The sequence below is a fragment of the Chiloscyllium plagiosum genome, chromosome 23 (genome assembly GCF_004010195.1).
Source record: "Chiloscyllium plagiosum isolate BGI_BamShark_2017 chromosome 23, ASM401019v2, whole genome shotgun sequence".
Lineage (NCBI taxonomy): Eukaryota > Metazoa > Chordata > Chondrichthyes > Orectolobiformes > Hemiscylliidae > Chiloscyllium > Chiloscyllium plagiosum.
In genome coordinates, this window is record NC_057732.1 from 10,293,181 (window position 1) to 10,305,265 (window position 12,085).

The 12,085-nt window shown below is 42.4% G+C and overlaps 1 protein-coding gene across 2 annotated transcripts in view; it reads right to left on the reverse strand.

Annotated features, from left to right (window-relative positions):
• The window catches only part of LOC122561603 (phosphatidylinositol 4-phosphate 3-kinase C2 domain-containing subunit beta-like), a 217,954-nt gene that overhangs the window by 11,131 nt on the left and 194,738 nt on the right, over positions 1–12,085 (reverse strand). For both annotated transcript variants that reach the window (XM_043713462.1, XM_043713463.1), the window contains one exon: positions 3,361–3,486. In XM_043713462.1, coding sequence (XP_043569397.1) covers positions 3,361–3,486 — 126 coding nt within the window. The remainder of the gene's footprint in view (positions 1–3,360; positions 3,487–12,085) is intronic.

A 12,085-nucleotide genomic window follows, 5' to 3' on the forward strand; every position in this document is an offset into this window, starting at 1 on the left:
GCTTGCCCTATAATGGTTGTGTTGTCCCAGTCGAATTCATGTTGCTTGTCGTCTGTGTGTGTGGCTACTAGGGATAGCTGGTCGTGTTGTTTCGTGGCTAGTTGATGTTCGTGGATGTGAAACAAAGAACAGCCAGGGAATTCCTAGAAGCATGGCACTCATCGACAAACTCCATCAACAAACACATCGACCTGGACCCAATATACCGGCCACTACTGCGGACAGCTGAAACTGACAACCGGAAGCGGCAGGGACAGGCCACTATAAATGCCTGAGGAAACACCACAGAAGCGCTTCACAGGAGGCTCCCAAGCACTGAGGATGTCACCTAGACAGGGGACGAAACGTTTGCAACAAAAACTTCCAGCTCGGCGAACAGAACCACAGCAATGAGCACCCGAGCTACAAATCTTCTCACAAACTTTGAATTTTATAAACCTCTATAAGGCCATCCCTCAGTCTCCAACGCTCCAGGAAAACAGCCTATTCAGCCTCTCCCTGTAACTCAAACCCTCCAACCCTGGCAACATCCTTGTAAATCCTTTCTGAACCCTTTCAAGTTTCACAACAACCTTCCAATAGGAGGAAGACCAGAACTGCATACAATGGAGAGTCCTTGACACTGATCCAGCTCCCTCAGAGCCAGCGATGAGTGAGCAGAACCCCTGACATTCCTGTTTATTTATTTTTTCTCTTTTTTTTTTAAACACTGCCCTTAATCTTCTGGTTATTTTTTTTTCCCCAGCACCCATGGTGTGTGTGTGTGCAGGTGTGAGACACAGTGAAAGACACAAAGTGCACGAATTTTTATTCAATTTCCACCACCAGGAAGATAGGAAAACACCCGGGTGGCCAGTGAACATTCCTGTTTATATCTATCCGCCAGGGCTCCCTGATTGGGGCTGTGAATCTGGTCCAATCAGGAAATTCATTCTATGAGGTCCACCTGGCTGACCCACTTCCAATCACTACAGCTTGGATGATTTGCAACGAGGAGTTAGCAATGAACTGTAAGATGATGTCTGAGTTGCTTTGGAAAGAAAAATGATTTGTCTGAAATCTGTTTGGAATGGTCCGAATTCATTTTTGTTCTGTAAATATTGATCACGCATATTTCTTTAAGTACTGTATTAAGCTACTCCAACACATCACTGCAATTCTCCTGTTTCCTCACTGAGCAGTGAGAGAAACTTGGATTTTAATATGGCTCTCACTGCCAGCACAAAATAGTTTTTCCCAGTTGGTAATCTCATTTTCAACATGCTTCAGTTGGTTCATGTGCTTAATAGGCCATGGCCCTGTTCTGGTTCTTATTTGAATGGTAGAGGTGATTCCACAATCCCAGATTCCCAATAAAAAAAAAGTCGCTCAAAATCAGCATGGGTCAGAGTTTGACTTACAACATTCTTAGTGCCATTTTCTGCCCTGAACTAACTGTTAGCAGGACTCACTGGGAACACGGCACTGAAACATAAACCACCCCACTGTTTAAAGTTTTTGTTACTGTTTCAACAATAGTCCTATGCCCCCACACATTAGGCAAAACCTCCTTTTTAGAAAGTCTCACGCAATTCAACAGTTAGCTTTCTGAACCTCACAGTGAAAATAAAATTAACAGTGACCACTCATGCTATTTTCCTTGCTGGCCAGGATGTTGTGATACTGTGGTAGTTCTGTAAAGGATAACAAGTGAAAGGGGCATTTTATAGAATGCATACATCTCCCACACTAGTATTGACTCAATGTTATTAAAATGTCACAACTCTTTCTCAAAGCTGTTTCCTGCTTGGTTAGTCCTCTGTAACTACAAAACTAAGAATTCCACACAGAGGGTGGTGCATGTATGGAATGAGCTGCCAGAGGAAATGGTGGAGGCTGGTACAATTGCAACATTTAAAAGGCATCTGGATGGGTATTTGAATAGAAAGAGTTTAGAGGAATATAAGACAAGTGCTGGCAGGTGGGACTAGATTAGGTTAGAATATCTAGTCGGCATGGACGTGTTGGACCAAAGGGCTGTGCTGTACATCTCGATGACTCTATAAAGGAAATCTTCGTTATGGGCCGGGTGCTGGCAGGTGGGACTAGATTGGGTTGGGATATCTGGTTGGCATGGATGGGTTGGACCAAAAGGTCTGTTTCCATGCTGTACATCTCTATTACTCTATCTTATGGGAGGTGGCTTCAGGCCAATCCCACCAAGAATCTGCACTGAAAACACTCCCATTTTGACAGCTGTAACTGGTGGAGATTCCACTAGAGCGGTGGAGATAATCCTCAACATTGCAAAACACTCAACAATGGTTTAAATAAAACAACTGTCAACATTCTGTTTTTTAAAAATGTAAATCCTTTGGGAGATTCAATGTTCATGAATCTTTGTTAAAATGACTGGATCTGTATCCACATCTTTGCCAAAACAACTAATCAGTTTTTCTTCATCTCATATTGTATCTTACAGCAAATTTTGTTGAAACCTGTTCAGTAGTTTTTGAAGTACATTGTTTCCAGATAAATAGAGATGAAAACAGTGATGGGGGTAATAGTAATCAAAAGTAATGAAAACTCTGCAGATGCCATAAATCTGACACAAAAACAAGAAATGTGGAAATATTTCTCAGGGAAATGGAGATAGTTGGAGGGATGAAAGATGCAAGTCCAAGCGTTTTCAGTGTGTTTTGCCTAAATATTTGAATTAATCAGTGCAGAGACGTTACTACATATCTCTGGTTCAGGTGGAACTTGAACCTTGGTCTGGCTGAGACCTAGAGACACTACCACTGCACCACTGGAGCCCCCTTTCAGAGTTTGTGGATGTTTTCTAAGTAACCTGTTCAGAAATATCATTACAAACCTCTGGAGCGGGTGGGACATGAACCCAGGCCTCTTGGCTCTGAGATAGGGACACTACCAGTGCGCCACTACAGCCCCTTTCCAGAGTTTGTGACAATTCAGTATAAATCGAAGCAGGTGGTTTAGCTAATTGGTCATATTCTGCAGTGTGGAGTTTCTTGACCAATCAATGGATTTGAGCCAATTTCATTAACTTCTTTTTTCATTTTTTCCAGTCTACTTAGAAGTGCTATCACACAGAGTTGAGCGACCATCCTTTTTGACTTTTTTTGTAAATGACTAACCACCACTATCAATCACCTGCACAGCCAGTTAAATATTAAATAGTAAAGGTGGGAGGAGGATATGGAGAGTGGGAAGGGGCTAAATCAGAAAGGAATGCTTTTTTGTGCTTCAGTCTTTGACTTCACTTTAGCTGAGTAGTTTTGGAATTTGTGCCAGATTCGGGAGAGAGCTGACACAGTTGAATGACTAATTCAAATCACCCATGGAGTGTTAGATACTTACAATCTCATTATATGTTGGATTGCTGCTTTTTGGAACCACTTTTGTTTTCCTTTTGGTCCTTCGCTCCGCATCTGGTAAGAGATAGATCTTAACGTAGGCATCTGGTGTGGAGCCATCTGGTAAAAACTGGAAGAAAATGTCACATGAAACCATCTGACTTGCCTCTTCCTCCAATTCTAAAATGTTCTTTGGCTCTTAACGTGGTGCTTATTTACATACTATTGACATCATGTCACACACTGAAAAACGGATTTTGACAAAAACTCACAAATACATTGGTGTATCCCAGGTATATAGAATAAAAGAAAAACTCATCCAGCACATTCTCACATCCTGAGGGCAGCTCACATGAACAATGTTATGTATAGAAATATGTTTTCTGTCCCTGTGGCTATACAAAAAAATGCAGTATCTGGTAATATACACGGCAAGATCCCATGAATAAAATCATCGAGTCATACAACATGGAAACAGACCCTTCGGTCCAATCAGTCTATGCCAAACAGAATATCCATCCAAACCTTCCCTATTCATGTACTTATCAAAATGTCTTTTAAATGTTGTAACTGTGCCCACATTCACCACTTCGTCAGGAAGTTTATTCCACACACGAACCACCCTCTGTGTAAAAAGATTGCTCCTCATGCCTTTTTAAAATCTCTCTCAGCTCACCTTAAAAATGTGCCCACAGTCTTGAAATCCCCCGTCCTTGGGAAAAGACAGCTATCCTTAATTCTGTCTGTATCCCTCATCATTTTATAAACTTCTATAAGGTCTCCTCTCATCCTCTTGCGTTCTAGTGAGTTTTTTTCTCTGTATCTGGATAGATAAGGTGAGCCATGTGTGCATTCATTCCTTATGACTGAAATAAATCCATTCACGACTCAATAAAGAACCAGATTAAGAACAATTGAGGCCCAGGAAGACCATTCCCTCACCACCATCCTGAGCACTGAAGGAGAGTGCTAACTGATCTTGTGAATTTAGAATTGGTGGTTTGGTGCCCTACCTAGTTCTCTGTCAGGAAGTTAAATGTGACTATCACATTCTCAGTTCAACCAAACAGCACTTTGACATTAACGCATTTCTTTTAATCTGAGACAATAAAATGCGATGCTCTCCCAAACCTGGAGTAGATTAGGCCCACTACTACTGCACTGGGGAATTTATTGACTTTCATACTGACAGGGAAAAGATGTTGAGTACAACTGAACAAATCCACATCCTTACAGACTGGACCACAGTTGTTTGCCTGAGGCCAGGGTTTGGAAGACTTAGCTTCAGAAACTGTTGCAGTTTGTTTAAAATGTTTGAAGCACTGACAGGCACACATAAACCACAATCATGGTTGCAAATACTAACCTCGATTTTCGTCCTTACCCAAGTCTGTCAGTTTCTGGGTTTTATAATGACCTCCCTCGACAGACAACGGCCAGTGACCAGGAACCTTCGTGGTATATGTCCAGCTGACAAATAACTCTGGGATTACTCCCAGCAATACTTAAGCAATTCACAAAGCCCAATAATTTTCTGGATCCCAGGAGAGGAGCTTTACTGGGCAAAGTCTTAATTTGGTCCTGGTTAAATGTTCTTAGAGAATAGGTAATGAAATAGTTCTTTAGAAAAAACACAGGCCCCTGTGGAAGCTGGAGAAAGAGAGGAATGTGGGCATTCTGGCACATTATTGTTGCATGAATGGAATTGAATTGAATGGAATTGAATTTATTGTCATGTACCGAGGCACAGTGAAAAGCTTTGTCTTGCGAGCAATACAGGCAGATCACAGAGTTAAGTAGCATAGATACTAAATAATAGCTAGACAGTGGCAAAAACAAAAAAACGCAGGTAGAGCCGAATGCTGTGCAACTATCATTAGAACTAACAGAATGCTGGGATACGTTCACAGGAGTATTGAATGCAAAGGCATTTTGTTATTGATCAGGCCTTATGTGTCTAGTTTTGGTTTTCCCAAATAGTGGATGATGTTTGAACTTTGGAAGGACTGCAGAGGAAGGCCACTGGACAGATTCCCAGTCTGAAGCATCTTAGTTGTCAGCATAGTCTAAAAGTGCTGAACTCCACACTTTGGAGAAGCCTAGACTTGGGTCTGATCTGATCGAGATCTATAACATGTTGGAGGGAATAGATTATGTTCCAGTCAAATAAGACTGTGGATCATAATGATATAAATTATGGCATGAAGTAGTCCACATCCAAATACAAGAAGACCTGGACAATATTGAGGCCTAGGCTGAAAGGTAGTAAGCAAAATTCATGCCACACAGATGCCAGACAATGACCATCTCCAAGCAGTGACAATCTAACAATCATCCCTGATAGTTATTGATGTTACCATTACTGAATCCCCCACTGTCAACATTCTGGGGGTTACCATTGACCAGAAACTCAATTGGACTAACCATATACAGTGGAATCTCAATTATCCAAATATCAATTATCTGAATATTGGATTATCCAAATGAGATCTTGAGGTCACAACGGAAACATTACATAAAAAACATGTTTCCAACACTGATCGCGTCTTTTGTTTACAGTGATTAAAAGTGCACTTAATGCTGCCAAGAACAGTCCTGGAACGCAGGCATCATCTCTAAATGACTGACCTCCCACCTTCTCTCTCTCTCTCTCTTTCTCTTCCCACACTTTCCCTGGAGTTCTACACAGGCATGTATCCTAAACTGCCCCTTTCCCAGATAATCTCTCCGACAGGGCAAAGGTGGAACCTGTTGATTGTGTGTGTGTACACATGCTATTTGGAGAATCTAGCAGCAGCAGTGTTGTTGGTGTCCAGTCGGCTGCCCCGGAGACAGGTCAGGAGCAGACAGGGTGGGGGGGGGCGGGAGGTGCTGTGTGGTGTGTGGGGGTGGGGGCGGTTGGGGTGAGAGCTGGAGGACGGTGTTGGATGCCTAACAAAAAGGCACAGACTAGGAAGAATATTGTTTTCAGAGACTTGTGCAAAGTCTGTGCTGGCTGGTGTTTAAATTTGACTGTTCAAGTTACTTATTGTAGCCTCACAGGAATGTGCAAAACAGCAGCAAGTGTATCATTGTTACATATTGTCTCACTGTTCATGACCTGGTGTTTAATTTGTTGGGAGCAGATTCACACTAGACTTGGCACTCCTGAATAAATGGGTGATTTTCTAAACTACATACTGTGCAGCCAGACTGTCAAGATTTACCCTTATGTCTAGTTCACAGTTTGTGCAACATTTCTGTTGATACTTTTCATAATTTGCACCTTGGATGTGTTAATTTAATTTTTGCTTAAACTTGGGCTCAGGAGGTTGTTTATTAATATTCATCTCTGTCCAACTTCACATCCTATGAGTGAGCTGCCCTTTGTCCTGCTAAGAACCAATGGCTCGACTGCAAGTGGGCGGAATATACAAACAGACAATAAATGCCAGACAGGAAAAGACTCTCCCTATCCATTCAGCCTGTTTGATATGATTATTATCACAACATAAACATTTCCCACCCTACCTGAAAACCATGAGATCTCCTGGGACGGGCAAAAGTCCAGGCCAAAATTGGAAAGGATAACCAGAAACAAACACCTCTCTGTTCCTCCCTTAGGTGATGGAGACAATTTTCAGAGCTTACCAAAGCTGTGACTGTTGGAAATTATATTTGTCTTTTCAAGTCCACAGATCTCTCAAATTTAAAATGGCAATCATAATTCAGGAGAAACATTTTAACCTGATTATAAATAACTTTACTTGGGTTCCTTGAAGATGGCGGTGGAATAGGCCTCTTGAGCCTGGAGTTCATCCGTTCCGTCGACTTTTCTTTCTTGTCTGTCTTATTCTCTTTCTCGATTTCTTTTCTTCTTTTTACTTACCTTTTGTGAGGAGCTCAGTCATGGCGATGGCAGCGGTGAGGTGGACCCAGTGCTGACTCGTGACAGAGGCATCAGAGGTGAGATTGGGGTCCTGACGAGGTGGGCCTAGTGCTGACTTTTGGCTGGTGCCGCAGAGGGGGGATATGGGTTCCCTGCAGCGTGCGGCGCAGACTCATGGAGGTGGTAGCAGGGGCGAGTTTGGGCCCAGTACGAGAGCCGGTGGCATCAGTGGTAGCTGCACCGGTGAAGTCCAGCGAGGACACGTGGTAGCGGCAGTGTGGATGGAGGCAAATCATCCTGGAGAGAGGTGACTCTTCTTCCAGCAGCGCAGCTGACTGCTCCAGGCCCATGACTGTGCACTTAAAAGGAAGGACTGTAAAGTTTTTATAAAGCACAGATTCTCTTTATGGTGCAGAATGAGACTCGTCGGCCTATCTTGCCTGCGACAGCTCATCAAACAAGCATCATTACCTCGTGTCAATCTCCTGCTTTTCTTTCCCATCCCCTTGAAGTTACTTTTATCCAAATAATTAGCCAATGCCCTCTTGAATGCTTTAATTGAACCTGTCTCCACCACATTTCCAGGCAGTGCATTCATACCCCAACCAATCACTTCTGGAAAGTTTTTTTAGACTGTAAGGTATTAGAGCAGAATTAGAACATTCAGCCCATTGAGTCTGTTCTACCATTCAATCATGGCTGATATATTTCTCAACCCCATTCTCCTGCCTTCTCCCTGTAACCCTTGATCCCTTTACCAATCAAGAACCTATCGATTTCTGTTTTAAATGCACTCAATGACTCGGCCTCCACAGCCCTCTGCAGCAATAAGTTCTACAGATTCACCACCCTCTGAAGAAATTCCTCCTCCTCTCAGTTCTAAACCATCATCCTTTTATTTTGAGGCTGTGCCCTCAGGTCCTAGTCTCTCCTGTTAGTGGTATCATCTTCCCCATGTCCACTTTATCCCTCTCAGATTTCCTATCATCCTTCTAAACTCTTTGAGTACAGAATTTGCTTCCATCCTTACTTTATTCACTTTCACTTCACCTTTGCTTCATTTTCACATCTCTTTAAATCTATTACTTTATATTCTTGTTCATTTTACAAAAAAGAATGGTTTCTCTCTATAGACATTCCACTGAAAATCTCTATCAGATCTCTTCTCAGCCTTTTCTCCTAGGAGAATAGGAGAAAGTGAGGTCTGAAGATGCTGGAGATCAGAGCTGAAAATGTGTTGCTGGAAAAGCGCAGCAGGTCAGGCAGCATCCAGGGAACAGGAGAATCGACGTTTCGGGCATAAGCCCTTCTTCAGGAATGAGGAAAGTTTGTCCAGCAGACTAAGATAAAAGGTAGGGAGGAGGGACTTGGGGGAGGGGCGTCGGAAATGCGAGGAAATCCTAGGAGAATAGCCCCAACTTCCTCAATCTATCCTCATCTCTGAAGTTAAAAATCACACAACACCAGGTTATAGTCCAACAGGTTTAATTGGAAGCACACTAGCTTTCGGAGCGACGCTCCTTCATCAGGTGATCGAAAGAGGAGCTCCGAAAGCTGCCTGAATTTCCTCATCCCTGGAACTATTCTTGTAAATTAATTCTGTGCCCTTTCCTGTTCACATCTGGTCTATAATGTGGAACGCAGAGCTGAACTCTATTGATAAAGCATCAATACAACAAGGAATTTAAAAAAAAAGACATGTGAAGAAGGAATAGGCATCCAATAACAGCTGAAAGATGCCAGAAAGTGCAAACTGTGCAGAAACACTGGGCCAGCATTTTGGTTCAATGTGGAAGCTTCAGGGTGTTGATATTAACACAGTGAGTGCTTGTAATAAATAACAGCTGGTCACACTGTGATGAGAACCTGAAACAATATGAACAATACAAAGAGGATAATGTGGAGTTGTAAAGTTGTGCATAAGGTCATGGCATGAGAAAGCACAGGAAATAGAAGGCAGTGGTCCTGCGCTGGCCTTTGTTCAACAACAGAATAAACACAGCTATAAATTACACCAGACGAGTGACTCTGAAACAAAGACCAGAGAACAATCGCTCAAGCTTCTTGGCTGTGGAACTTACTGTGCATCCAAAGAGAGGTCTCTCCGATCATGATAGGATTGCTCAGCAGTGTGGAATTTATGAATAAAAGTGAATATTGTGCAATGGCTTTCATCCATCTCCTCTCATTTCATAAGCTGAATTATTACCTCATCCTATTTCCACCCCCTCTCGAGACACCAGTTCACTTAATCCATGTCTCTGTTGTGGAGCTAAAGTAAATTTGTTAACAGATGGTAGCTTTTTTTTAATGTTTGCATTTTCAATTGCTTGTCAGCTTTCTTATATCTTTAGCCAGTTATCGGGAATGTTGCCTGCCTGATTTGTTTCTAAGATTTGATAAGCCCAGCTTGAGTAGTAAACTGCAATCCATCAATCTATGGGCTATATGATTTCCGAATAATTCTTATACATCATCTATGTCTCAATTAGAAAGTGTAAACAGCAAAAGGAAAGGAAAAAAGAAATCTTCACATTGAGCCACAATTTAAGTCCCAGGCCTGATATACACAAGTGCAAATTAGATAGCAAATTATGTTTTGGTTTGCAATCAAAGCTATATCAAAATTCTGGAGTATGTTTGGGACTTCAGTTCCAAGGGCTTTGAATATATTCACTTCTCCATTTTATCAATTACATTCTCTGAATCAGCATTTCTTGGACCACTGTGGGACTAACCTACTGACTTTTAAAAATAATTTTCATTAATCTTTGAAGCAATTTTTTTCGGTTTGGAGAGAATGATCGTGTGCTAATGACCTTATATTAGAAGTGAGATGGATAAAGCATCTCATAACGTTAGTGGTGCCAGGATGGGGTAGGATTCTATAACAGTATCTTGACAGACCAGTATTCTAGTGGCCAAATAAAAAACCACACCATGGAAGTACAAAGATTGTAATCCAGTTCATAAATCGAAGTACTATCAGTAAAAATGACCATGAAGCTGTCAATTCATTGTAGAAAGCCATTGGGTTCACTAATGTCCTTAAGGGAAGGAATGTCCTTCCTCAATCAGTCTGGCCTACATGTCACTCCAGTCCAATGTAGTCGTGTTGTTGACTCTTAACAGCACTTAGCTGCAGTTTGGGAGAGATGGGCAGCAGATCTGTCACGACTTTTAGAGTCATAGAGATGTACAGCACAGAAACAGACCCTTCAGTCCAACTTGTCCATGCTGACCAGATATCCCAACCCAATTTAATCCCACCTGCCAGCACCCGGTCCATCTCCCTCCAAACTCTTCCTATTCATATACCCATCCAGATGCTTTTAAACGTTGCAATCGTACCAGCCTCCATCACTTCCTCTGGCAGCTCATTCCATACACACACCGCCCTCTCCATGAAAAGTTGCCCCTTAGGTCTCTTTTATATCTTTCCCCTCTCACCCTAAATCTATGCCCTCTAGTTCTGGACTCCCCCACTCAGGGAAGAGAATTTATCTATTTATCCTATCCATGCCCCTCATAAGGTCATCTCTCAACCTCTGACACTCCAGTGAAAACAGCTCGAGCCTATTCAACCTTTCCCTTTAGCTCAAATCCTCCAACCCTGGCAACATCCTTGTAAATGTTTTCGGAACCCTTTCAAATTTCACAACATCCTTCTGATAGGAAGGAGATGAGAATTGCATGCAATATTCCAACAGTAGCCTAACCAATGTCCTGTATAGCCATGACATGAATTCCCAAATCCTGTACTCAATACTCTGACCAATAAAGGAAAGCATACTAAATGCCTTTTTTTACTATCCTATCTACCTGCAACTTCACTTTTAAGGAGCTATGAACCTGCACTCCAAGGTCTCTTTGTTCAGCAACACTCCCTAGGACCTTACCATTAAGTGTTTAAGTCCCGCTAAGAATTGCTTTCCCAAAATGCAGCACCTCGCATTTATCTAAATTAAACATCATCTGCCACTTCTGAGTCTATTGATCAAGATCCCATTGTAATCTGATCAAGATCCCATTGTAATCTGAGGTAACCTTCTTCACTGACCACTACACCTCCAATTTTGGTATCATTTGCAAACTTACTAATTAAACCTCTTATGCTCATATCCAAATCATTTATATAAATGATGCAAAGTAGAGGACCCAGCACCAATCCTTGAGGCACTCCATTGGTCACAGGCCTCCAGTCTGAAAAGCAACCCTCCACCACCACCCTCTGTCTTCTACCTTTGAGCCAGTTCTATATCCAAATGGCGAGTTCTCCCTGTATTCCAATGAGATCTAACCTTGCTAACCTGTCTCTCATGGGGAACCTTGTCGAACGCCTTACTGAAGACCAGAAAGATCACGTCTACTGCTCTGCCCTCATCAATCCTCTTTGTTACTTCTTCAAAAAAACTCAAGCAAATTTGTGAGTCATAATTTCCCACACACAAAGGCATGTTGACTATACCTGATCAGACCTTGCCTTTCCAAATACACGTACATCCTGTCCCTCAGGATTCCCTCCAACAACGTGCCCACCACTGATGTCAGGCTCACTGGTCTACAGTTCCCTGGCTTGTCCTTACCACCCTTCTTAAACAGTGGCACCACGTTAGCTAACCTACAGTCTTCTGGCACCTCACCTGTCGCTATCGATGATACAAATATCTCAGCAAGGGGCCTAGCAATTCCTTCCCTAGCTTCCCACAGAGTTCTAGGGTACACCTGATCAGGTCCTGGGGACTTAGCCACTTTTATGCGTTTCAAGACATCCAGCACTTCCTGGATTTTTCAAGATGTCACCATCTATTTCCCAACATTTTATACCTTCCATGTCCTTTTCCACAGTAAACACTGATGC